The sequence below is a fragment of the Pecten maximus genome, chromosome 9, assembly GCF_902652985.1.
Source record: "Pecten maximus chromosome 9, xPecMax1.1, whole genome shotgun sequence".
NCBI lineage: Eukaryota > Metazoa > Mollusca > Bivalvia > Pectinida > Pectinidae > Pecten > Pecten maximus.
The window spans coordinates 16,200,463-16,228,418 of record NC_047023.1 but is presented as its reverse complement, the minus strand read 5'-3'; the positions used below and the strand labels follow the sequence as shown (position 1 = coordinate 16,228,418).

The following is a 27,956-nucleotide window of genomic DNA, read 5'->3' as shown; positions in this document are numbered from 1 at the left end:
TCAATTCTTTGTTGCTCTTTTTTATACGAAAAAGCATCTTGTTTGAAAAGGAAGAAGAAGAAAAAATAGTTCATTAGGAGTAAGTGAAATTCATTTAACCACACAATGTTTGTGCTACGTTTGCTGTACCTGAATTTATAGTTAATAGACAGGGCAAAAAATACAAATTGATATGGAGTTCCTCCGACACTTTAAACCTCATGTGATGCTGGATTCAACTTGCATAGATCAAACGATTTTTAAATGAAGAAACAAAAGCCTTCATGTTACCTCGTATCCCCCGTAGACTTCATTTGCTTGTGTTCATACAGTAAATAATAAAATATAGATACGGGTTATTTAAGGGTATTTGGATTATTGTTCTAATAAACTGTAATAAAGAAAATATCTAGCTCGTACATAAAAGATAAGTGCCATGAAAAAAAAAAAAAAAAAAAACGAATCAAAGACCTGACCGTCTCTATTAATTTTATTTACAGGACATTTGGTCTATTGTTTTATAATCAAAGTCATCAGATCACCTGACCGTCTCTATTATTTTATTCACATCGGATGTGGTTTATTGTGTTATCTCATAACCACAATCATCTGATTTTGAAGACGATAGGCATTACCCAGGCTAGAATGATCGATAAAGCGAACTTTCAATTACTACCTTGCCCGATTACAAAATAGATTGACAAGAGCGTTATTTTACCACTATGGGGGTTTTCCTTGTGAAGAAGTGTTTTCATTTTAACAAGTGGAACTTCTAGATATTTTTTGATTCTTGGTTTAAATATTTACATGATATTGCAGTTAATATCGAACCCTCCGCAAGGCTTGATACCTTTTTTGCCTAAATTTAAGATGTTCAGTTAGAGCACAAATTTCAACAATCTTCCTCCGACCTCGAATATAATTGACTTCTCATCTGAAGACTTTTGAAACTTTTACCCTATCATCACTAACGAGCACGAGAAGAACATAACAAACATATAATGTAGTTTTAGATTGATGACATTTGTTATTTTCAACATGTCCCAATCTCTTGCTTGTTTTGATACAATCCTTTCCAATGTCAATTGCGTTTCTTATCCTCATAGGGCTGTTGCTTTGTCATTCTAATAAACATGACTACAAATGTTGACCCTTATTTTGTACAAGTATATAGAGCTCATCACAAACATAATCTACATGTATCTCTCGAATTCTATGTTGTCGATGTTACCAATGTCACGTAGTGACTTCGGGCTAGGTATACGTCTACATAGATGTGTAGTAACTTTGAACTCATTAAGTATTAAGACACGTAAAAGAGAAGGCCTACATAAAACATCTGCGTTATCGTATATAATTTACTTTAGGAGGTACTCAAGGATGTTTTTTTAAGTCCTACTATTCTCTGACTGTATAGGGTCATGTACCCAAGGACTGGTCTCATTTGGTTAGTTTATATCGACGAGGTAGCACACTAAAGTAAACAAGACAAGCGGCTTTTGCAAAATAGACAAAATCGGTTAGGGTTAAGATGAAAGAGTCTACCGTTGCCATGGCTACTATTCACGATTGTGACTTTAAATTGATTGAGCATCCACCTTATTCACCTTATCTCGCTCCATCAGACTTTCATCTATTTCCAAAACTGAAAACAGCTATTTCAGTCACACTAACCCTAACCCCTAACCGTAACCCTATCCCTGGCATGCAGAAGATGACTTTCTGAATATCCAGGAAAAGGAGTTCTATAAACGTGGCATTGAGGCCCTAAACACCGCTGGCAAAAGTGTATAGATACTGAAGGGGATAATGTTGAAAAATAATACAATATGTCCGGCAAAATTCAAATAATTCAATACGAGGCTCACAACATATCAATCAGCCCTCGTATGGCATAAACTAACTTACATATGGTCGTGAAGCTTCGATGCATTGTATTGCCTTTCTGACTGGACGCCCGATATAAGTCATGCAGGGAAATGCATAATTATACAGGATATTTTATCATTGTCAGTGGTAAACCACAATATATTACTATACAACTTTTAGGATTACGGAAATCTGAGTGACCTTATGAAACCCGGAAAAATGATTTTCTGACTCGTAAATATTGGATAAACTGAAACAACCCTTTTTAAGTGTCATGTTACAAAACCACGTGCTAGGAAAACTTCAAAATTCAAATAAAATACCTTTCACTATTAATATATAAATGTTTACCATTCATTTCGTTGATTTTATGTATCGCAAAACGTATTACATATTCTTATAATTATGTATCATTCTATGTTTGAACAAGCATTTTTTTTATGTAACTATTTTTAAAAGCGATATACTAAGTGTATGTATATGACAAATAGATCTAAAGAAAAATAGATAAAAGAAAAAATACATTGCATTCCATATATCAATTTGATTGTTCTGGAATGCCTTCGACAGAATCAAGATAAATACCATACATGTATCAAAAGAGAAAGACATTTCATAAACATCATTGATTATTTTGGCAGAATGACATGATGATCGTTTTATTAATAAACACCAATTCATTTGCATTTCAACTGTGTTGTGGTTGGATGAAAAGTTATTAATTCTATTGTAATATTAATAAATATTAATGTCGTAGAAAATGACTCACATTATACGTATGGGGATATATGGGAGGCCATTGTCACAAAGCTTCATATCATTGACGTATACAGGTATGATAAATCACCTGTCTCGACACTTACCTGATGTATTGTGACGACACATATAACATCATACCAGGTATTTCCCTATTGTCAGATATATAGGTTTGCCGTATCTCATACAGAGAACAATTTCTCCAGACAAGCCCTCTTGGACCACAATCCGGTAAGACTTGTTTTAAACTGTTGTATCCAGGATGTATTTTTCTATTTTTTATATAATTATTAATTGAGATAATTTATATATCTGCTTTGTTGACCTTAACACACATTAATGTAAACAGTTTAATGTTACCTCGTCGACAATTGAAAAAAAACTGCATGATACCAAACATGAGTTTCCAAACATATACAAAAATCTCAACACTATATTAAACCGTACATTTAGCTGAAATACTAATTCAGCAGTATATAGTTAACATAATGACATACTTGTATAAAATCCCATTGTTATTGTCGCTTAATTATTTCTGCTTTCGTACATTATTTCCCGAGGAATGATGGTATTTATCGCACATGTTTTCTAACGTCTCGATGTTTTTGCATTGATATCTTATTTTCCACTTGTGATCTTATTTATTATGTTGACTTTCGGACGAATTTCACGAATAACTGCTTCTGTTTCTGATATGTGATTGTGCTTGCTTCAGCATTGTTGTTATGTCAACCACTAATGTATACGTATACTATATGTAAATGGATTAAAAGGATCAAAGGTACAGGGTGCTATTTTGAAAGCACACTGTAACTCTTACAAGAGGTTCTTAGGGGGGAAATGTCGGATAATTCCTGAAGAATAAACAATGAACAGATACACCATAATTATCAAATCATATACAAACAATAATACCACAATCTAACCATCAATATTCGACATGCTTAAAAAAATGATAAGAATGGCAATCTTGAACCGAAGTCAAACATCCAGCTGGCGACATCTGAAGTAGGTCCACAAGCTAGATAACACCAAGTGTATGCTGTAACAACAGAGAATACCGACAAAATAACTATAATATGTCTTATTTGGAATTTCAGACTATATAAGGTGCCCAATATGCTGTGGGCCAGTGTGATCGCAGTGGCTGTTAGTGCTGTTGTGGCTCAAGACTGTAAGTGTATATTTATATCTTTATTTTATCATTTTACGTCACTCTGATGAAATATTCTAACCAGAATATTTCCGCTGTAAGAATGATATTTGATGACAAACCGGGAACACGCATAAGAAGACATAAATTATGTGACTTATATTATTAATAATTTACATATGACTATGTTAACGTGAAAATATGAATGGAAAGTGCAAGTTGAATATACATGTATAGACAAAATATGCTGGTGTCTGTGTGAGTTTTCCTTTCTTAAGTTTGTAAATACGTCATAATTGTATGTTTGACGTTACGTTTTGTTTCAAAATCTACATATCACAGCGTTCAGAGAAACTCTCTCGGAACTCGCTGATGTCTCTTTCCATGTGGAGTGGCCTTAAAATGTTTTCTGTGTGTGCTGATGTCTTCTGTGGTTTTCTTCTGGTGTTGAATTAGTTTATTGGTCCATTTTGTGTTACTATTGTTGTTTACGTTGCACACTTGTTTCTTTCTGTGTCAATCTTGGCAATTTTCTATTGTATACGTATCCATCATTTCAAAATCTTCTTACTGTAGTTTACCACGACCGTACCTATGGGGTAGGAGTGATGCCTTCCAGGGATCGGCTGTATGGTTCACAAAGGAGAGTGATGGACAGGACTTATCAGGAAACACACGGGATCAACGGACATAACCCTCATGTGCAGGATAGGCAATTCATTGACCCCATCGATACCGGATACGGCCAGACAAGGACAAGAAAAGTTATCCATAAACCAGTGGTAGACACAGGGTATATCGCACCTAAACCTATGCATACTGGTAACATGAAACCAAATTCTAACCAATACATACAACCTAAGCTTATAAGTCCAGTGGATCCTGGATATGTGGAACCCAAAGGTCACTTGGGTACTGGGTACGTCAAATCCGTACCTCATGGTCAATTAGACACTGGGTATGTAAAGCATAAACTTGTTGATACATTTGACGCTTCGTATGTACCTACTAAGCCTATTGGTCCAATAGACGGTGGTTATGTTAATCCAATTAAAGGAACACTGGTTGATCCTCTACGTGATAGTGTTTTAGATACTGGGTACGTGAAACCCGTACCTCATGGTCAGTTGGACACTGGGTATGTAAAACCTAAACTTGTTGATCCATTGGACGCAGCGTATGTACCAGCTAAACCTTTAGGTCCAATAGACAGTGGTTACATAGGCCCAAAGTTACCTGTAGATGCCCAATACGTCAAACCAAAAGTAACCAGTCCGTTAGACCCAGGTTATGTTGGAACCAAAGGAACCAAATTACTGGGTCCCGGTGACGTAGGATATGTTGCACCAGGTCCATTCGGTGGAAAGATTGTCGATCCAATAAAAGGACACGGGCGAGGACATCAAGGACCTATCGGACCATTTGGAGGAGCACGTGTCAAAGGGCCAGGCATTAGCACAAGTGACTTCGTGGCTGTTGATGAACCAGCTCTTCCGGTGAGCGGAAACGTATTCAGAGAACCTTCATTAGACAGTTTACCAAGAGGCTCTTTAGGCCAGGGACACTTCCCTGAGCAAAGACGGTTACCATCGGACATTCGTTTGTCAGGACCAACAGGACAGAGAAACAATAGGCCGTTTATTGAAAACAATAGGCCATTTATTGAAGGTGTTTCTCATGGTCAGCAACATATGCTTACACGACCATTAGAACCTATACCACCACCTATGGCAGAAAAGAAAATAGCAATGAAGAAGACCGGAAGGAGTGGTACGTAGCATCAGCTATTTTTATCTCCTATCTATCATGTTATCAGTGCGTTGACAACCATTTAATTGTATTCAGAATGTGTGTTTAATTTCTTCTAGATATAATTATATCAATACACTAGACAATTGGCAGTAGAAATAAACGTCTTTAGATTGATGTTACTATAAATAGGGATAATACACTCGTAGCAGCCTTTTGTTGCATGTTCTTACCATACATATACGATTTCAATATTTACGTCATACATACTGTACTATATTTTCGAACAAATGGCCTTAGAACATCGCACCTAAGTATATAACAGAGAAATCGTGCAGTGTCTAAAGATAATCAGAATATATTTTTGTAATGTCTATTGGAATCTAGTTTCGTGAAAAATGACTACTTATTTAATTATCGATGTACATGTTAATTATCAAATTAATTAATTATTAATCAATGAGTTAATTATTCAATATTTGCATAATTGTAGACGCAGAAAAACGAAGCTATTATCAGAAGCTACGGAACTTTGATGGTGTAAGTATAAACTACATAACACATATTTTTTTATATAGGGTACATTAAACAGAAACTAGGTTAATACGATAATCGCGCAATTATCGAGGCAATACGTGCTTCCATCCAGGCCAGCATGAGTGATTAACATAAGTTGATTCAATTTGTTCCGCAATTGCTGTAATACAAAGTTCAGATTATGTTGCGAATGTTTAAAGTTGCTTTGTTTACAATCGATTTTGTATAGTATCCATACTACATTTGACAGAGGGAAGACGATTGACCTCACAAAAAATCTTCTAGTTTCCAAAAGTTCATTGATGACAAAATATCATCATGCTTTCAAAGATATTTCGTCAAAATAATGTCTCGTGTAACCGTATAGTGGAATACGTTAATAAAATAATTTGCATAATTTGTTTTTCAGTGAGCTAACTGCCGACACACTACAACATGTGCAATACCCTATTCCTGACTGTGATAAGACTCCTCCTTCATAACCAGTCCATGATCAGGAACATGTTCAACATTGAATTACACACAACAGTACCGGATATGGCTGTGTGTTCGGTTTCATTATTGAAGGACGGAGTCCAGAAAGATAATGCGATGTTAATTGGAATCGATAGTAGCTGTTAGTTTCATTGCGGATGGTCGAACTTCTACAGAACAATGTGATATTTAAAACATCACTTCCAGTATTGTAATGAAACCTCGTTTTTTCAAATCTAAAAAATAACAAAAAATTTGGAATAAAGAATATAAATGGTTTGTGCTAGAAGTTGATTGTTACAATATGTGCAATGATATTTCAATTACAGCATATAATAACTGAATTTATTCAAAAGAAAAAAAGTTCAAATTAGTCGTTTTAATAATTATAGTATAAATCGTCCATAAATAGTTTTTTCTTTACATTTCTTTAGTATAGTGTGTTACATAACTTCATATAACTTCTATTATACATAATCCAGCATGTTTGAGAGTAGATATCATATTGTCACTGGAAGCTTGGCTTGATTTACGAGTATTCATCGAATGTGTCCAGGTGTGTGTGAGGGTGTGTACGAGATTCTAGTATCTAGAAGAATATACATTTACGTATGACGCATACAACTACAAATCATGTATTGTTCTATGGTGAATATTCATAACTGTATTAAGTAATCATATAATCAAACTGTAACAATGATACATACTGCATGATAATGATACATGTAGGCACTGAGGCATAATATCAATCAAATTCACAGTTCTTTCTAAACTGTGAACTGCAGTACCAATAACATGATATACTACCTATCGCTTACCGTGGCCTTATTGGTCTCCCATACAATTGTCAACAGTTGAGGTACATATATTTATAGTGTACTCATGGTTCCATACGAATCAATATGCAAGCAAATCAAGAATTGAGTTTTTGAGTATTTATTATTTTGACTCATTTTCTTGTGTGATGTTAGTACAATACTTATTTTATGCACAAACAAATGCTGAATATAAGCTAAAAATGTATAAAAGAAAAGATCTTTTGTTTTTGTTTTTTGTTTCTGATGTGATATAGTAGTGTAATAAGTAAAATTCATTAATATATAAACTGCCTGACCCTTGTGTTTACCTGGCCAAAGTGTTAATGTACAATAACATTGATTTATTAATGTAATTACCGATCCTTTGACCTTCGGGTGTGTAAAGAGTCGGCTGGCCAGTTGTTTCCCTATAAGATCATGTAATAGTTCAAAAGTTTAAGGTAGTACGTGCCAGCAGAATCGTACCTGTCAGCTTAATCCCTCTGTTCCAAAGAGGGGAAACGATATTTGCTTAAGGGCACTTGTAAACATATGTGTGACCAAATGAGGATTACTTATTGCTTCAAAAGAAGTATTTTATGCTTACAAGCCACTGACATTAATCAACTATTTGTTTTCTTATATTTTGTATATTTTTACTTATTAAAACATCTCAAAGTTATACTGCAATTTGAATGATATTTGTCATTCCCTTTCAGCTCATAAGACGGGTAAGATTATTCATGATTTCTCTTTGGAAGCCTCGGGTCTATTATATTAATCATCTTCTTGGCTCCCTATGCTATTCCCAGAAACTCTAACCGAGACGCAAGTCGAGATATCATAATACCATGGACTGAGATAACCAAATTGCTATCAGTACCATGCAACGATTTTTCTCGCATCTCAAAAATATAAACAATATTAGATTACACGCTAGTGTTCAGTGTAGACACATTAACTTGATAAAGCCTTGACTTCAATAAATCTATATCAGGATGTTTAAGTGTTACATTTGCAGAACATGTTAGTAAAATTGAAGACATAGTTATCTTGGAAACCAATATCACATTAAAGTTCAAAGACAGATCTGACTAGATACTCCGATGTAGATCGGGATACCACTCTGTCTGTGGCGGACAAAAGTCTTCAAGTACACTTGTTGAGGGTAAAAAATATCTCGCTGAAGCTTCAAATATTATAAGCTTTAGATTACCTGATTTACAGGGTAGTTTGGTAAAAAAATGGCTGTTAATCAGGACATCTAGCAGAAGCCTAGGTTAGGAATAAGCAATATCGAAAAAATTTCCTACCTTACATATAGGGTACTCAAATGATTTTTAACTTCCGTAGGTGAGAGTTTGATGGGGAAAAAATCCCTAGCCTAATATACCTTTCGTAAAGTGACGAAAACAAATATGTGATATGATATACCTTCATTCTCTTCCTTTACGGGGAAAAATACAAACAATGCAAATGTTTAAGCACGGTCGTTTCAACTATTTTGATAAATGAGCTGTATTTGTTTCCTAATTAACTTTCTGCAATTACATAGTGTTTTCATGTTTTTAAACATTCATACATTACCTTGAATGCATGCACCTATGATAATACCAGTACAACAAACACGGATAAACTCTCCGTAAATGTTTGATTACATTTTATTTGAACATGCCATTCGAATATTTTAAATGCCAGGATAAATCAGAAAAACCTCAGGATGTCAGCTTCAGAAAAATATTTTGATTGTTATGTAATAATTGGAATTAAACTTCATATACGGACACAGTACAGAGTCTGAGCTAAGAACAAAATTGCACACGAATGCGCAACGGTAAACCAAAACATCAATATACCAAGGCCTTCCCTAGGACATAACCAAGACTTATCAATCAGTAAGTGTTTTCACATTTTAAAACGCATTAAAGCATGCAAAACACAGCGCTTGCTTGATTGAGATACACAAATTATCTATCACGTACTCAATAAATGCAAACAACATCCATCAAGCGTGTAATTTCTTTGAAAATAAAGTAAACACAACAAAACTAATAATAATACACACGTGCCCTTTTGTGTGTACTAATCAGTACTCACCATTTTTGATCGAGTGTTTTAACCTTTGAAAAAAAGATTGAATCCAATTATATTTTCCCCTGGAATTTCAAATTAGCATTGAAACATATATCACTGTCATTCCATAACAATCTCATTAAGATAAACAACCAAAATTTGACAAAAGAGGACGGCTGAGGCACATAAGTGTAATCTACTTTTTATAATCAGAACAAATATGTATATATGGGAGACATGTAACGTTACTGTAGGCAGTAGCTACCTCCTTTGTCTGGAAAAAGAAATGAAGAAGGGATGAAACAAAATTAAAGAAAGATAACTAGACGGAACTAGACATACACCAGCGATATTATCAGCTTATTGTGTCCTCAATGAAAGATACCCTGTTACGAAAACTGTTCCCTTGCTCCCAGCGAAGCAATTTTTTTCCAAAGTTTGTTTCTTCTTTAAAAGAAATGTATCTTCCATAAGACTGTATTGGTGCTTTGACGGGTCTTTTCATTGATTTTATTTCATGATCTCCAGCAAAGATTTCCGACGGATACGTTGATTTAAGGAATTTCGTTAACAAACCTTCAATTTTGCCCGATTTTGAGAAAGCTCTTTCATTGTGATCTGTATGATGAGGCAGTAGTATATTGTATACAATGCTATACTAACAGGATAATATTCTTGTAATGCTGTTGTTTTAATTGAATTTTCTCTAATGTACGGAGTTCATATGTCAATTTCAGACCAAAAATATTAGCAAAACTCAAGAAGATATATTAAATGCTTAAGTGTAATTTTATGAATTTATCAATTGATGTGGTGCTACTGTACTTTGTTGAGGTTAAAATTAAAGTGTCAAGGTTTATTTATATTTACACTATGTGATGTAATTAGAAAAGCCTGCTGTTGAACAGATACTCATTATATCGTGAGGTACACACAAAAAATCAATTCGGGGTTTTCCGGGTGTTCTTGTAATTGCATTATTTTTGAAACCATTTTGTTTTTAATAGTAATCGAAAAAATACATGTGTTCCTACGTGGTTTATATCTTATCGTGTATTTATATATGTACAATGAATTAAAAATCATAAACAATGCCACTTCAAGTTTTTTGTCATGAAATCATACAAAAATACTAAAACAACAAACGCAAGGAAAACAATAATTGTAACGTGACATATATTATGAGAGATCAAAAGTCTATCCCTATTAAGTTTCCTGTGATATTTTTATCACTTCCGTTCATGTGGACTTCGAGAAGTGATATTTTCCTATGTATTTTAAGTGTGGAATACATGTTTTAAGCTCCCTCCTTATTTACTTACTAACTAGACCGTATCTGTTAAGTTGTAAATAGACCCTGTGGTTGATTGACGTGTCTTGTCCTTGCTATGGCGGGATTTGCACACGGTGCTATCACGTGACATAGTATGATGCATTATGGCGTTGATGCATGGTGGTTTTGTTTCCTCGTGCCGAGATGAATAATTGTTCTCTCGTCTCGTGAGAAATTGTTCGTTTCTGAAAAAAAAATCTTACAATGAACTGCTTTAGTAATGTTTATGTATTTTCATGAATATAAAAAGACGTGGAAGATAACACACATATATATATACATTTTGTATGTTTTTGAGTAAGATGGAACATGTTATATACGCACTTTTTAACTACAGATGAGGTTATCCTTTAAAACTGTTCCTCTCTTTGAAATTACCTTCTGAAATAAATATGAGTGTAAACGTGATGTGAATGTCATACCTTTTAAAAAGCCAGTTGCATTTCAGCACGTTTATGTCAATTCCACAAATACCTGATACGAAGATTAGTAAATAGATCAAACCTTCGTATATATTTAATTTACTATTCAATATTTACAACCTCGAAACATTGGATTCTGGAAAAAAACAGGAACAACTGTCAAAGTCGTTTATAGGTCGCTATCATGATCGAAGAAGTATTTGATGATGAAATATTTACTCATGACATCTCATACCATTGTATATAGGCATACAGACATCACCAGAAAAAATCAAATTAAGTTGTTGCTTAATTGTAATCGTCTTTCGCTCACTCTAATGAACACTGACCATAATATGAATGTTAAAAAAAAATTAAATATCATGATATCTTCATAGTATTGTATTCCTAAAATACCACACCTTATGGAGTCAACCTAGCAACAAAAACACATTATTTACGTTCAGAATAACTGAAGGGTAAACAGAAGGAAAGTTGAATACTTAAATACACGTACGGGAATAGGTAAATATAGGTCATGGTGTTTTAACATGACTTAAAGTTTTCTAATCAGACATAATTGTCAGGATGTTGAATATTTTAAAGGATGATGAATAACCAAAGATTAACGAGTTTCACTTTATCAGGAAATATGAAAATTGAATGCAAACTTTAAATTTCGGATACACTTTGAAATAGCCTTTTAATCACAATAAAATATATATTATGTATCTACATATTCCCTTTACGCTGTGGTGCGTACAATATTTTGACTGAATGAGAAATTATGCATTTGCCATTGTCAAAATATTTCGACCATATCATTTAGTATTTTGACATAATAAACGCCAGTGTATTACTTCATGAAAATTGAGCATCCAAGACCATCCCGCTACATACAGAATTTTAAGTCTTTCATAAATATGTAACTTAACAGAGTTTTAATATTTGCGCATCATTGTCATGAGTTAATAGTAATTAAGCTTCTTTTCGCAAACAAAAATATATGCTTATAGCTTCATTTTTTAATAAAAATGTCTTTTTTATTTTCCGATGTATAAATGTTTTTTCAAGCTGTTTGTGACGTCAAAAGGTGTATACTTAGCTTTTATTGAAAAAAGTGTATCATATATGATTTAAGGATGCCTCGCGGTAACCATTAACTATTTGAACGTTTGCCAGTATCTAGATGTGCTTTAGTTCCGGTATCATCTCTCGGAGTTGGACGGTTTCTGTGTCAACACTATAAATAATGTCCGAGATAATGTTTACCTTGACTATCCTTAAATTGTCAACTATTCCCCGTATAATTAAGATTATATGGATTAAGGAACAGTATAGTTTTATACTAAGGATAGTTCATGAATGTGTAAATAACATAATAATGATTATGATTAGTTTGTATTCATTTTGAATCTTAACTAGAAAACAGAAATATTCTGACATTATACTGGTGTATGTTACTTTAGTAAGGCATGAAAATAGTCACATCAAATCATTTTAATTCAAAATGATGAAAATTGTTAAAGGTGCTTACTCTGTAGGATTATTGATAAATAATAACATTAATTGTAATCAATTCTTCATTTCTATAAAGTAAACTTGCATAGGACAATAAATTGTTATACTGTTTTTACTGTTTATAGCTTCCATCTATACTTCTGTTTGCACGTTTATGAATGTCAAAATATCAATATCCGGAGAAAAAATCGGTTTATAATGAAAATAAAGTAGACGCTGTCATATATTTACGATGAGAACCACGAGGAGCCGCGGTGGCCGAGTGGTTAAGGTGTCCCGACACTTTATCACTAGCCCTCCACCTCTGGGTTGCGAGTTCGAAACCTACATGGGGCAGATGCCAGGTACTGACCGTAGGCCGGTGGTTTTTCTCCGGGTACTCCGGCTTTCCTCCATCTCGAAAACCTGGCACGTCCTTAAATGACCCTGGCTGTTAATAGGACGTTAAACAAAACAAACCAAACCAAATATTAACAATGTGACGCTTTTTATGAATTTTAACGGTTCATATGACGAGTACGGGTCGCGAGCGAGTTAATATGAAGAATTATATGATATAATGTTTAAGAATTATTGTATTTCAGAAACGATTACCGTTTTAAAGTTAGATAAATATTCCTCGTTTAGATAAAAACTTCAAAAGAAAAATCTACAGTGCAATTATATGCCAAATTGATAATGTCTGTAATAATGTTAGAACAAATAAAAACTATCAAAAAAAACAACTGTGGTGAATGTCTGAAGGCACGACTTCAGTGTGCGTTTTACATTAGACTGCATCTAAGGGTACAGACAACAATGCTAACAGGCTAGCTGCTGGTAAAAGAACAAAGGTTAAGTGCAAATATTCAGTACTTGTCATAAGTTTGGATGGCATAGTGACAACTAAAAGAAGATTTATATACTATTCAACGACGATGGTAACTAAGTGGGATAATATTTATGGGTGTATTTATTGTATCGTGTCACGTAAACTACATGCAAACCAATATAAATGTACCCAAAACTTATATCTGTTATTTCGTAATGATTCATCTTTTATCATTGATTATACTTTCAGCATTCTTTCTTTCATTTTTTTCTGAACATCATTGAAAGTTTATCTAAAACTGTAATTTACTGCAGTAACCTTCTTTTAATCATTTTAAACCATTTCATGGTTTACAAAAGAAAATGGGAAAGCAGTTGAAATATAAAAAATATAACGCGTGAAACCCATCCGCTAACAATCCCTAAATTCTTTGCTATATGAAATGAGGTAAGCCTATTGTTATAAATATAGTCCTTTGAGGTCCTAATACACTAAAAAGTTTGTATAAAGGACAATGATTAGGATAGATCGATTAAACGTTTGTCAGATAAAACATTCATCAGCGCATCAAACCACAACTCGCTTCGTTAAAATAGGAGCTAACGTTTTGCGTACAATTCCCTTCTGATACTATGTCATACCACACGATTCATCAAATAATCAGTGAAAATAACTTAGTGGAAGTAACATCAACCGATATTATTTTACGTATCATATCAACACAATGATAATGATTCCCCTTGTGCATATAAACGTCAATGGTCAATTGTTATTATCAAATTAAATAGTATGATGTTACTTTCTGGGTAAATTTTCTACGTTATATTGACACAACTGTGCATAACTATACACGGAGTTGCAAAGTGATTATTTTTGTTGTTGGTTTTTTGCAATCTTTACAGGACCAAGTTGATAAATCTTATTAACATTTTACAACGAGAGAGGCTTACATTAGAAATGTGCATGCAGACCCCATACACAGACGCAGTATCAGATATAAGAAATGTTTAACTTACATGATGGTTCAACATGCCCCGCTACACATAACGTGGTCATCTGTAATTTCAACCGAATCATATGTGATATCTATAGACTCAAATTGAGAATCAGAATTAAGTGTTTGATTATACTGAATATCTAGTTGATTATCTAATGAAAAATAACCATTGCTTCATATAAAATTACCTAAACGTTACCTTAACGCCTTATTACAGACAAGGTGACCTTACTACATATCAGTATTTATCATAGAATGGATATGTAGGCTATTTGCCTCTCCTATTATACAATCCTTTATGATTGTCGGTTGGTTATCGCTACTGATGGATTTGTTTACGTTTGTGGCATGCCTGGATACAACATCTTAACCCCAAACATTTTGTTCTAGAAATACTTGGAGGTCCTTGAACCATAACTTGTCAGGAACAGATAATACAAACATAATAACGAAACCATAATTCTACATCAAAATCAATAAAACGAAGACAAAATACGAACAAAAATAAATATTTGCATTTAGATCCTTGAAAAAAAAGAGATTAAGACCAGGTTCTCCGGGAGAGTAAGCGTCTTCTGTTTCATCGGAGAGACACACCATACAAATCTAGGTCACGACGACACCCGCCATACAAATCTAGGTCACGACGACACCCGTCATACAAATATAGGTCACGCCGACACCCACCATACAAATATAGGTCAAATACAGGTCGGGTTTGTACAATCCTGATACCTGATAACTTTAAACGACTGTTACCAATAGAAATAAATTAATTGGTGAAAGATTAACGACAAAATACAAAATCAGTTCAGGAACATTTTATAAAATAAATAAATGCCAAAATCTAATATCAGAGAAAAATAAATATTTATAGTGACTACCTTTTACAAAGGTGATCTTGTTATGTACTTGTTAAGTTTGACGCAAGGAGAAAATGGACCATTTTTTTCTTGACTTTAATGCCTCTACACAGAACGTGACACATTATATGGATTTGATTCAGATTAATAATGAATGGTTTGTTTTTGTTTAACGTCCTATTAACAGCCAGGGTCATTTAAGGACGTGCCAGGTTTTGGAGGTGGAGGAAAGCCGGAGTACCCGGAGAAAAACCACCGGCCTACGGTCAGTACCTGGCAACTGCCCCACGTAGGTTTCGAACTCGCAACTCAGAGGTGGAGGGCTAGTGTTAAAGTGTCGGTACACCTTAACAACTCGGCCACCGCGGTCCCGTAATAATGAAGCAAAAATAATGATAAAATACGGCTTAAGAAATCAGACATTTCTTTTTGTGAAACTAACAATGTATTTAATATATACGTCGGAATATTTTGAATACACAAGGCTTAACTTAAGTTATGCTAATGAAAACGTCCGTACAGTTATTGTAGAAACAGTTTTTGTTAACTTTAATTACCACACATCTATATTTGTTTTAATCGTGACAAAACCTGAATGGATATATTATAATGTGAAAGCATACACTATTGACCATATGCTACAAGTGGACACATTTCATTTATGCTGCATTGCTTTTAACACGTCTAGAGATTATTCATTCAAGACAGTACAATTTTTAAATGTCCCCATATTTTCTACAATTGATCAATATTTTGCATTGTTGGAAAATGATACGATATAAAAAGAATTTGCTGACATTTAAAATATTCTATGAAATGTGTTTCGTATAGTAAACTAGGAACGTAAAACAATAAAAGTTGTAATAGGATACAATATTAAAAAAAAGGCGATTCAATACAGATAAATGATCAAAACGTATGACATTTTTTATAAATACCTTCTGTATGCTTGTTGTCTTCAGCATCATTTTTGTTGGAATCTGCGCATCGCCTGGTCAAGTAATAATCAATAGGTATCGATCAATTTTATATCATGTCATTTGTTTTCTTAAAGATGAAACGGTACTACAATGCTGACGAAACTAAACGCTCCACACAGACATTTATCCAAGTATGCAAAGTTGGAATATTTATATTTAGCAAAATCGTGTAAAATGTGTGTTGCTTCAAATGTAATTAATACCAAAAGAATAGACCAAAGATAACATTGAACTTACTACTGATATATGGAATAAATACAAATTATACCTATCTTTTTACACATAAAATTATGTATTATGTTAATGATAATATATATCCATTATCTCCATTACGCAACATGCAAAAATCGTATTATTATTGACATGCAATCATTTTAACTAATCATATTTCGATATGACAAATACGACTCAGCGTTTTTTACCAATCCTTTTGTTCCGAATCACACCAATGAAAGAATGGCTCTTAATTTGATATCTGAATATTGTAATTGATGTTTGATGCAATCGACCATAACAACGAGGACAACAAGTTATAAAATATCTTCAAACACACACACTCATTCTAATGACGTGAAGAAACAACTGTCGAATCATTAACAAATAAAATCAATAAAATAAGCTGAAAAACAACTTATCCATACTGTAAATAATATAGATGTAATATATGCAGACGTTGCGTGGCTTATGAATTAATTAAAATATGAAAACCAACCCATCAGATGTGACGTAGGTCAGAATGTTGATTTGACAGGTGATTCGTTCTAAAGTGGTAGGACCCCAAACCAACGTTGTGTACAGTCAAGCGTGACACTGGCGTCCACACAGAGATCAAGTATTGTCTATATATCTTATGACGTCATCACGCATAGCAATGTGGTGTACGTCTGTTTTTTTCCTTTACCTGCTTGACTATGTGTGGTTGCATTACGTCAAATACAAATGCTCTAAATAGACTTCCCTGTACTGTAGTATATATATGAGTTCAGCTACATTTTGTTAACAGAACTAAACAAGACATTGAACAGGTAAGTAACAACACGGGTTAACCTACATTACACAGTAGCGCCTTATGCGGTTTTGAACTTATTCTACAAGAAATATAGATGATTATTGTTATCAAATTACTGATTTTGAATGGATTTTTTTGGTCTTTTTGTAAGACATTTATTTCAGTTTCTTTATCTTTTCAGAAAAACATGAAGAAAATATTACTCATTTCGCTAATACTAGGAACAGCACTTGCTCAATTACGGAATGAGAGAAACAGAATAGGTAATTTTATTCACTTTTTATGTGTACAGTTAATTTGTGCTGCATGTTTTTAATAATTATAGTTTTGATAATTACAACATTTAGTATGAATAGTTTGTTTTGCAATATAATCGCACCCTACTGTTTTTAACTATTGATAATGTTCGAAACAGATTTGGATGCAGAATCCGCAGATAATAGAAGTTGATCAATTGAAAATATATTTTGATTAAAGAAGAAAGGGAATCTGTTCATAATAACCACGTGCAGTTTTAATTAGTCTTTTAGAAGGATATAGATGAATTAGGGGAGATTGTATCATCATGACACGTGGATTGACAAAAATGCTATTGTAGTTTAGCTTTGGACCAGATATAAAAGTAAAACTTACTTTGTTTATGTGCCTAATGGATATTTAGTTCATATTAGGAATGATTTATTCCAGCATATGGTACATATGACAGAGTAGCTAATAACCATGCTATGGTCCAGTATCGAGTTAGTTGGATTCTCCTTGGAAATAATATATCATAAATGTTATGCTTAGTGTAAAGGCCAACGATACTCCATCAGATACCTAAAATTTTGAGATTAAAAAGAAAATAGAGACATATTTCAATTATAAATCTGAACGGAATGTGCGTAATGTACATACGTTACTTGTATTTGTATGTGTCCATCCAGACCAACATTAATTTATGTTGATAAACATGCAATTATTGTTAAAGCAAACAAAAAGTATTAATGATAAATCTAAAACGACCAAAATCTATTAGATTGCATTATGGTAAACAAAGACATAGCATCAGATATCACTTCATATCAACTATAAATAATCATTGTACTACTTACAAATATAAGATCTGTGGTCGTAATAACCTTTCCATATGGAGCTTTTGTCACTGATCCTCGACTATCTACTTACATTTCTCCTAACATCTTTGCAGACCCGATATCATGGTATAAATAAAGGAATAGAAATGTCCATTATCAAAATTGTTTATTGAGAACAAAATGAATTATGGTGTTATACTGTTCACGTCCACACAGGGCCACTATTTGTACTCATGCAGTATTATGTGTTTTATTTTATCTTAAGTTATCCCACCTTTCTCTGATCGCGTACAAATCAATGATCTAATATTCGATAATAAACCAGAACATTGTTTGTGCTATTTTTAGGATGCCAGTTAGCTTGACAAGTGTTTACTGTAACTTTACATATTATCGTTACAGCCAGACTACGGAGACGACAGCAACTTGCAAATCTCTCCGAGCAAGAACTGATTAATGGTGGTTTTCTTCAGTCCGGATCTTCTCGTCTACCGGACAGCTTTCGTGGATTAGAGCCTTCATTTGATACTTTTTCAAGGAGACAACGATTTCGGGCAAATGCTGAAAATCTTGATTCATCTTCGCCTAGGCGTCGCGATTATCTTCAAACTTTAAGGTCCAGTTTTCGGAGAAATGGTTCACGAGGGAGAAGAACATATATGCCAGCCATAAAGAGACCCAGATTTACACCTAATTTACAGGAAATAATGCCAAGACGAACTCCTAGTTATTCACCAACAGCACGGGGAGTTGACTCTAAATGGGCGCCAAGAATACCATCAACAGTACTCGGCGCCGGTAATTTTCTTCCGTCAAATTTGAATGATTTTATTGAGAGAACGAATCCGGTAAATGACAGAAGTTATGTTTCACCAAGGAAACCTTCCCTCATTGCCGAACCTATCCCATTGCCATCGTCAATGAACCGTAATCATATTTCAACGAAAGATCCAATATCGTCTTTATCAACCAAACCAGATTATGTAGCGCCAAAGGATCCAATTGGTCTCCTTCCTCTACCACAAGAATCCGGTTATGTAGCCCCGAAGGAATCAGTTGGTCATCTTCCTCTACCACAAGAACCAGATTATATCGCACCAATAGATCCAGTTAATCATCTTCCTCTACCACACGAACCAGATTATGTAGAACCGAAGGAACCAGTCGGTCATCTTCCTCTACCACACAAACCAGATTACATAGCACCCAAGGAATCAGTTGGTCATCTTCCTCTACCCAACGAACCAGATTACATAGCACCCAAGGAATCAGTTGGTCATCTTCCTCTACCAAACGAACCAGATTACATAGCACCCAAGGAACCAGTCGGTCATCTTCCTCTACCACACAAACCAGATTACATAGCACCCAAGGAACCAGTCGGTCATCTTCCTCTACCAAACGAACCAGATTACATAGCACCCAAGGAATCAGTTGGTCATCTTCCTCTACCAAACGAACCAGATTATGTAGCGCCGAAGACACTACTTGAGCCTCTTCCTCTACCACAAGAACCATACTATATCGCACCAATCGATCCAGTTGATCATCTTCCTCCACCAGATTATGTAGCGCCAACGGATCCAATTGAGACTCTTCCTCTACCACAGGAACCAGGATATGTAACGCCAAACGATCCTATTCTTGCCCTTCCCACCAAACCGGATTATGTTCCACCAGCGGATTTAGATGCATCTTTACTACCAAATACGCCAGATTTTGTCGCCCCGTTACCTTCTCTACCTAAGATTCCTTTTGGTCCCCTTGATCCCCTTAACATTCCATCTTTGCCACTGCCAGTTGACAATCCTGATTACGTACCAAACATTCACGGCCAGTCTCTCGACCCCATTACTGACACCCGTCCTGTATTCCTCACTGATCCGTTGGGTCCGCTTGATCCTCTTGATCTACCCACTTTACCTGTAAAAGATGCTAATTACGTTACCTCTAAAAACCCAGGATCATCGGATGCCTTTGGTCCACTAGATGCCGCATTGTTGCCGATCCCTTCGCTTCCAAGCCAACATATTGGTGCCAAAGATCCGAATTATGTTGAACCATCAATAACTGTGGATCCATTAGAATCGCTGCCTGAACCTCTCGGACCAATTGGTCCGGGTATTCCTATAAACCGACCAGATTATGTTGATCCATTATCGATAGACCCACTGAATCCTTTCGGTCCATTAGGCCCCCTTACTCCGATTGACGTTCTAGATACCACTGCAGTCTCACCGTCTGATAAACCTGGTTATCTTCCACCGAACGATGCCTTTAACGTGATTCCTACTGGTAATCTTCTTGGAGGACCATTCGATCCTAACTTCCCCGACCCACTTTCCATCCAAGCTGATGCATTCCTCGAACCTCTGGTGTCTATAGGAGGGGTGATCGGTGATCCATCCTTTCTTTTAACTTCATCAAAAGGTGTTGATCCTCGCAACTCCGTTTCTACTGATGGCCATGCACATGCTATTGACAAGCAAGCTGGCGTATTAGACGTCCTTGCCACGCCAACAGAACCGGGATATGTGGAACCGGCCGTTCAGGACGTAGCTGGTAAAAAGGGCGCCTCAAAGACAAATTTGCAAAAGGGAATGGTACCAGAAGGACTACCATCTGACTTCTTTGGCCCCCTGGATTTGCCACAAGATCCACTTGGTGATCATAATCCCTTCTCATTACTTCCACAAGACAGTTTATCGCCGATTGAGGGGGGTTCTCTCCACCTTCCAGATATCCCCCCATTTTCAGGTAAATATACATCTATTTTGTACAGTATCCGCGCAGTAGAAAATGTTTATGACAAAGCAATGAAATAGCTTATTTAATTATATAATCTATATACAAAGAAAGACAAAATAACAATATTATTTTAGATTATTTGTAGATAATTTTAACACCTAGAAGAATTTTCTCATTTCATTTTCGTGTGACACTGCTGTTAATCAATAATAAATAGATTAACCGACAGAGGCCACATGGTTCTGAGAATATTCACTTACTCTTCATGTTGATGGGGAAAATATAACTCTTCTAAAAATTATATGCTATGTAGAAAATTTGATATAAAAATCATAAAATCATAGTAGAAGAGAAGACGAGTGCCACACATACTTACAGCTACATCTACCACGAATTCTTTATGTCTGATGTTAAACTATGTCATTATCCACATGTGTTGTAGGACCAAATGACCCGTTGAATATGGGATTAGGAGGAAATGGCGGATTGAACGATCTCCTAATGCATCCTGAAGGTTATGCACCAGAACCTGCTCTCGCGGAATCTTTTCTATTTGACTCTCCACTACCACCGATTCCAGACCTGCCTCCTTCCGCACAGGAAGCTGATATTCCGGGACAGCTACTTACAAGGTCCGAGATTAATGAAGCGGCTAGAAGGGAATATGCTAAATCAGACAACGCCTTTGATCCTAAGTGGAATAATCCAAACGTCAGGAATTCCGCCTTGTATGTTAAAGCGAAGGAAGTAAATCCTCAAGATGTCCGTCCCGCCAAGATAAAAACGCTCTTTGACTTCACGCCTGGAGCTGCTGGCGCTGACGTCATCAATAGCTCCGTGGATAGAGTTAGTGAAAAAACCAGAGACCTCATGGCAAAGGCACTGAAACAGAAAGAAGGTAAGAAGCTTATAAAAAGATGTTGAAATAGGTTGCACCTTTACATACAAATTTAGTAATAAATAAAACTGCATTAATATAACTTTTAAAGTGATTTTCATTGGACGCTATAGACTGTTGTTGATGTTAAAAGTGTTCATATATTTTATTAGTGAAATTACCATACGTTATTTCCAAAAACTTCCGTGACTTTAATACCATTTATATATTTTTATTCTCTCTTTTTAGGATACCTTACAAAGTACGATGCTCTTCGATCATATGAAGGTGTAAGTATTTTTTCTTTTTTTTCTATTCTTAAAATCCGAACGACGCTGAATAATTTGTATGATTTTTTAAACAAATCAGAATGCACCTGAATACATACAATAATTGAAAGGCGATTACTTAACTTGAAATAACTGCTCAATCATTCTGTAATCATATTGTAATAAAATGTGGTTCAACTAAAATAACTAAGAATTCCTAACGTGAGGGAAAACACGTGATCCCCCCCCCCCCCCCCCCCCCCCCTTAATGAGTTACTATAAGACGGATTGTGGTATCGATATCTTTGATGGCCCATATGATATTGTCAATGTATAAAACATATCCTTACTTTTATTTTTTACAGTAAACGGACGATTATGTGACTGAAATGCAGATCGGGAGAGAGTGAGAGCGACAGAATACTGGTTCCAGGAGGCGGGAACGATGCAATATTTCTACAAATCCATTAAAAGTTCATTTATGTAAATTTTGTACATTTCCACTGTGATAATTTTTATAATTATTTCTACGTATTTAAATTAAATTTAAAATCTATAACAGTTTATCTTTGTCTTTTTACCTTGCAGTAGGGAAAATCCAGAGGATATCGATGCGTAAACGGAATCATAATGAACGACGTATTTATATACATACTATATATTGTATAAATATTCATCGAGTACAACTACGACAGGAAATTCAAATCTTTATCTTCGGATCACCAACACATTATGCATATGATACATTGTGTTAAATATTTGAAATATAACATAGCTTTATGACTCGTGCCCTGACCGGGCCTCAAACTCACGATCTACGCCATCCAATCGCCTAGCCAGAAATTACCCGCTTAATTCGAACTCAAATTGATTATACGAGGACGAAATATGAACGAAAGGCTAAAAAATACACATTTTTGAGCAAGAAAATACATTACTGTATAACATTTCTCAGTGATGTCGCCGATAGACATTATCTTCGTCGGAGCACATCTCTCGAAACTATTTTAGAAGTGTTTCCGTCAGCTGTCCACAACTATCACAGAAATCGTGATATTCGGAACAATCTCCAGAAATGAATTTGAAGAATATTGTGTACAAAATATACGTCCGCCCATGTCAGTTCAGATCGGTTCCAGGAACGAGGAAACATAATATATCAATAATATTTTTTGATTTATTAAAAAAAGGATCCATTATTTCAGTGCATATCTTAAAAGGACTTCTTGATCTAAAAATAATCCACCTAACTACAATTATAACATTTAACGAAGAGACAAATACCCACGAATAGATTATAGAAGTGTTTTGTGGGGTTTTACCATCAGTATTTTGCTGTTGGCTGATACTTATCACGGTTATGCATGTGTTTGATCACAGAATTTTATCGAAGACAATCACAGTGAAAACAGCTTAGAGTAATAAAGATCTTCAGATTTTGTTTAGTTTATTTTGATAAAGTTGGTTGAAGTTAAGTATTATATATATCTGAATGACGTTTTCACATTAGACTATATTGTCATTATGATACGATGTTGTGTTTTATCATGTCTATACTGTTATGTAACGTCAACCTATATATCTAGGTGTCAGATTTATATAAGTGTCTCGACACTTGTTTCTGATTCCTTTTTGTATCATTTATATGTAGTATATCTATTGTTAAATGGAAAATTAACAAATAAAACACAGTTTAAACTAAGTACTAGATCTGATATTACCGTAATCCGTTAAATTGACAGCAGTGCATTTCAGAAATAGAAAATACCTTCCCTAAGGCATATAGATCGATTAGAATGACTAAATTACAAGCTTACCACTTCATCATCATTAACTTGATATATTTGTTGTTTCATTTTAACCGTTCGAAATAGCAAAAACAATAGTTTACATATATTACTGTCGTACAGAAGACAATTAGTTTTAACAATGTTACATGTTTATACACCCCTGCTGATAAAAACCCCGTTTGATATCGGTAAACACAGGGTCATATATAACTATATATGTAATATATTGTTATAGGTCCCAGGTAAGAAAGACGATAAATATCTAGGGTGACACATAAAAACTGTACCGACTAATTATGAATTCTCGGTAAACAAACATCAATCACATGTTTTGGTGATCAACAACAAAAAATGTTGAAGCCATGTTCGCTCCACCCATGAAGCGAGTTTTTTTTCTCGGACCTTACACAGCTGTCGTGAACAAGTTGTGACTGGTTAATTTATTACGATTTACACACATGACAAGGAAGTTTGAAAATTAACCGTCACATGTTCATCTGTCAACATTTACTGTAATTATTTCCCTCTGTTGGAAAAAAACACACAAAAAAAAAACAAAAAAAACCAAACAAACATGAACAATTTTTTTTTTGTGGCAGGACGGATCAATCATACAAATTTAAGTAAAATATCTTTACACTAACTAAATTACATTTTTTTAGGCAATATTATATCTAGGCCTTAAGCCGGACAGTTAATTACTGGGTTATTCCTGTTGAAGGCCTTAAAACCGGACAGTTAAATACGGGGTTATTCCTGCTGAAGGCCTCAAGCTGGGCCGTTAAATACGGGGTTATTCCTGTTGAAGGTCTTAATTAAGCCGTACCGTTAAATACGGGGTTATTCCTGTTGAAGGTCTTAATTAAGCCGTACCGTTAAATAGGGGGTTATTCCTGTTGAAGGTCTTAATTAAGCCGTACCGTTAAATACGGGATTATTCCTGTTGAAGGCCTTCAAGCTGGACTGTTAAATAAGGGGTTATTCCTGTTGAAGGCCTCAAAGTCGTAACGTTAAATACGGGGTTATTCCTGTTGAAGGCCTTCAAGCTGGACTGTTAAATACGGAGTTATTCCTGTTAATTAAGGCCTTAAAGTCGTACTGTTAAATACGGGGCTATTCCTGTACCGTTAAATACGGGGTTATTCCTGCTGAAGGCCTCAAGCTGGACCGTTAAATACGGGGTTATTCCTGTTGAAGGCCTTAAAGCTGGACCGTTAAATACGGGGTTATTCCTGTTGAATGCCTTCAAGCTGGACCGTTAAATACGGGTTATTCCTGTTAATTAAGGCCTTAAAGCCGTACTGTTAAATACGGGGTTATTCCTGTTAAGGCCTTAAAGCCGTACTGTTAAATACGGAGTTATTCCTGCTGAAGGCCTCAAGCTGGATCGTTAAATACGTTAAATACGGGGTTATTCCTGTTGAAGGCCTCAAGCTGGACCGTTAAAAACGGGGTTATTCCTGATGAAGGCCTCAAGCTGGATCGTTAAATACGTTAAATACGGGGTTATTCCTGTTGAAGGCCTCAAGCTGGACCGTTAAATACGGGGTTATTCCAGCTGAAGGCCTCAAGCTGGATCTTTAAATACGGGTTATTCCTGTTAATTAAGGCCTTAAAGCCGTACTGTTAAATACGGGGTTATTCCTGTTAAGGCCTTAAAGCTGTACTGTTAAATACGGAGTTATTCCTGCTGAAGGCCTCAAGCTGGATCGTTAAATACGGGGTTATTCCTGATGAAGGCCTCAATCTGGATCGTTAAATACAGGGTTATTCCTGTTGAAGGCCTCAAGCTGGACCGTTAAATACGGGGTTATTCCTGTTGAAGGCCTTCAAGCTGGACTGTTAAATACGGGGTTATTCCTGTTAATTAAGGCCTTAAAGCCGTACTGTTAAATACGGGGTTATTCCTGTTGAAGGCCTCAAGCTGGACGGTTAAATACGGGGTTATTCCTGTTGAAGGCCTTAAAGCTGGACCGTTAAATACGGGGTTAGTCCTGTTGAAGGCCTTCAAGCTGGACCGTTAAATACTGGGTTATTCCTGTTGAAGGCCTTAAGCTGGACCGTTAAATACGGGGTTATTCCTGTTGAAGGCCTCAAGCTGGACCGTTAAATACGGGGTTATTCCTGTTGAAGGCCTTAAAGCTGGACCGTTAAATACGGGGTTATTCCTGTTGAAGGCCTTCAAGCTGGACCGTTAAATACTGGGTTATTCCTGTTGAAGGCCTCAAGCTGGACCGTTAAATACGGGGTTATTCCTGTTGAAGGCCTTAAAGCTGGACCGTTAAATACGGGGTTATTCCTGTTGAAGGCCTTCAAGCTGGACCGTTAAATACGGGGTTATTCCTGTTAATTAAGGCCTTAAAGCCGTACTGTTAAATACGGGGTTATTCCTGTTAAGGCCTTAAAGCCGTACTGTTAAATACGGAGTTATTCCTGCTGAAGGCCTCAAGCTGGATCGTTAAATACGGGGTTATTCCTGATGAAGGCCTCAAGCTGGATCGTTAAATACAGGGTTATTCCTGTTGAAGGCCTTAAAGCCGGACCGTTAAATACGGGGTTATTCCTGTTGAAGGCCTTCAAGCTGGACCGTTAAATACGGGGTTATTCTTGTTGAAGGCCTTCAAGCTGGACTATTAAATACGGGGTTATTCCTGTTAATTAAGGCCTTAAAGCCGTACTGTTAAATACGGGGTTATTCCTGCTGAAGGCCTCAAGCTGGACGGTTAAATACAGGGTTATTCCTGTTGAAGGCCTTAAAGCTGGACCGTTAAATACGGGGTTAGTCCTGTTGAAGGCCTTCAAGCTGGACCGTTAAATACTGGGTTATTCCTGTTGAAGGCCTTAAGCTGGACCGTTAAATACGGGGTTATTCCTGTTGAAGGCCTCAAGCTGGACCGTTAAATACGGGGTTATTCCTGTTGAAGGCCTTAAAGCTGGACCGTTAAATACGGGGTTAGTACTGTTGAAGGCCTTCAAGCTGGACCGTTAAATACTGGGTTATTCCTGTTGAAGGCCTTAAAGTCGTAACGTTAAATACGGGGTTATTCCTGTTGAAGGCCTTAAAGCTGGACTGTTAAATACAGAGTTATTCCTGTTAATTAAGGCCTTAAAGCCGTACTGTTAAATACGGGGTTATTCCTGTTAATTAAGGCCTTAAAGTCGTAACGTTAAATATGGGTTATTCCTATTGAAGGCCTCAAGCTGGACCGTTAAATACGGAGTTATTCCTGTTGAAGGCCTTAAAGCCGTACTGTTAAATACGGGGTTATTCCTGTTAAGGCCTTAAAGCCGTACTGTTAAATACGGAGTTATTCCTGCTGAAGGCCTCAAGCTGGATCGTTAAATACGTTAAATACGGGGTTATTCCTGTTGAAGGCCTCAAGCTGGACCGTTAAAAACGGGGTTATTCCTGATGAAGGCCTCAAGCTGGATCGTTAAATACGTTAAATACGGGGTTATTCCTGTTGAAGGCCTCAAGCTGGACCGTTAAATACGGGGTTATTCCAGCTGAAGGCCTCAAGCTGGATCTTTAAATACGGGTTATTCCTGTTAATTAAGGCCTTAAAGCCGTACTGTTAAATACGGGGTTATTCCTGTTAAGGCCTTAAAGCTGTACTGTTAAATACGGAGTTATTCCTGCTGAAGGCCTCAAGCTGGATCGTTAAATACGGGGTTATTCCTGATGAAGGCCTCAATCTGGATCGTTAAATACAGGGTTATTCCTGTTGAAGGCCTCAAGCTGGACCGTTAAATACGGGGTTATTCCTGTTGAAGGCCTTCAAGCTGGACTGTTAAATACGGGGTTATTCCTGTTAATTAAGGCCTTAAAGCCGTACTGTTAAATACGGGGTTATTCCTGTTGAAGGCCTCAAGCTGGACGGTTAAATACGGGGT

The 27,956-nt window shown here is 35.7% G+C and overlaps 2 protein-coding genes across 2 annotated transcripts; both read left to right on the top strand.

Annotated features, from left to right (window-relative positions):
- The first annotated feature begins 2,743 nt into the window (after positions 1-2,743).
- Positions 2,744-7,996, top strand: LOC117334636. Its single transcript, XM_033894358.1, has 5 exons — positions 2,744-2,835; positions 3,705-3,778; positions 4,334-5,527; positions 6,000-6,046; positions 6,453-7,996. The coding sequence occupies exons 2-5, from the start codon at positions 3,724-3,726 to the stop codon at positions 6,453-6,455; spliced, it is 1,299 nt and encodes a 432-aa protein (XP_033750249.1). The 5' UTR covers positions 2,744-2,835; positions 3,705-3,723; the 3' UTR covers positions 6,456-7,996.
- Positions 7,997-17,281: 9,285 nt separating this feature from the next.
- Positions 17,282-22,833, top strand: LOC117334647 (proteoglycan 4-like). The gene is made up of 6 exons (XM_033894388.1): positions 17,282-17,318; positions 17,484-17,565; positions 18,781-21,135; positions 21,569-22,024; positions 22,253-22,293; positions 22,638-22,833. The coding sequence occupies exons 2-6, from the start codon at positions 17,490-17,492 to the stop codon at positions 22,638-22,640; spliced, it is 2,931 nt and encodes a 976-aa protein (XP_033750279.1). The 5' UTR covers positions 17,282-17,318; positions 17,484-17,489; the 3' UTR covers positions 22,641-22,833.
- Positions 22,834-27,956: the final 5,123 nt, after the last annotated feature.

Excerpts from the sequence above, each read along its gene's own strand:
- LOC117334647 (XM_033894388.1), top strand. The coding sequence starts at position 17,490 with ATGAAGAAAATATTACTCATTTCGCTAATACTAGGAACAGCACTTGCT. Across the intron at positions 17,566-18,780 it reads GAATGAGAGAAACAGAATAG|CCAGACTACGGAGACGACAG; the intron begins GTAATTTTATTC and ends TTATCGTTACAG. Across the intron at positions 21,136-21,568 it reads AGATATCCCCCCATTTTCAG|GACCAAATGACCCGTTGAAT; the intron begins GTAAATATACAT and ends CATGTGTTGTAG.
- LOC117334636 (XM_033894358.1), top strand. The coding sequence starts at position 3,724 with ATGCTGTGGGCCAGTGTGATCGCAGTGGCTGTTAGTGCTGTTGTGGCT. Across the intron at positions 3,779-4,333 it reads TGCTGTTGTGGCTCAAGACT|TTTACCACGACCGTACCTAT; the intron begins GTAAGTGTATAT and ends TTCTTACTGTAG. Across the intron at positions 5,528-5,999 it reads GAAGAAGACCGGAAGGAGTG|ACGCAGAAAAACGAAGCTAT; the intron begins GTACGTAGCATC and ends GCATAATTGTAG.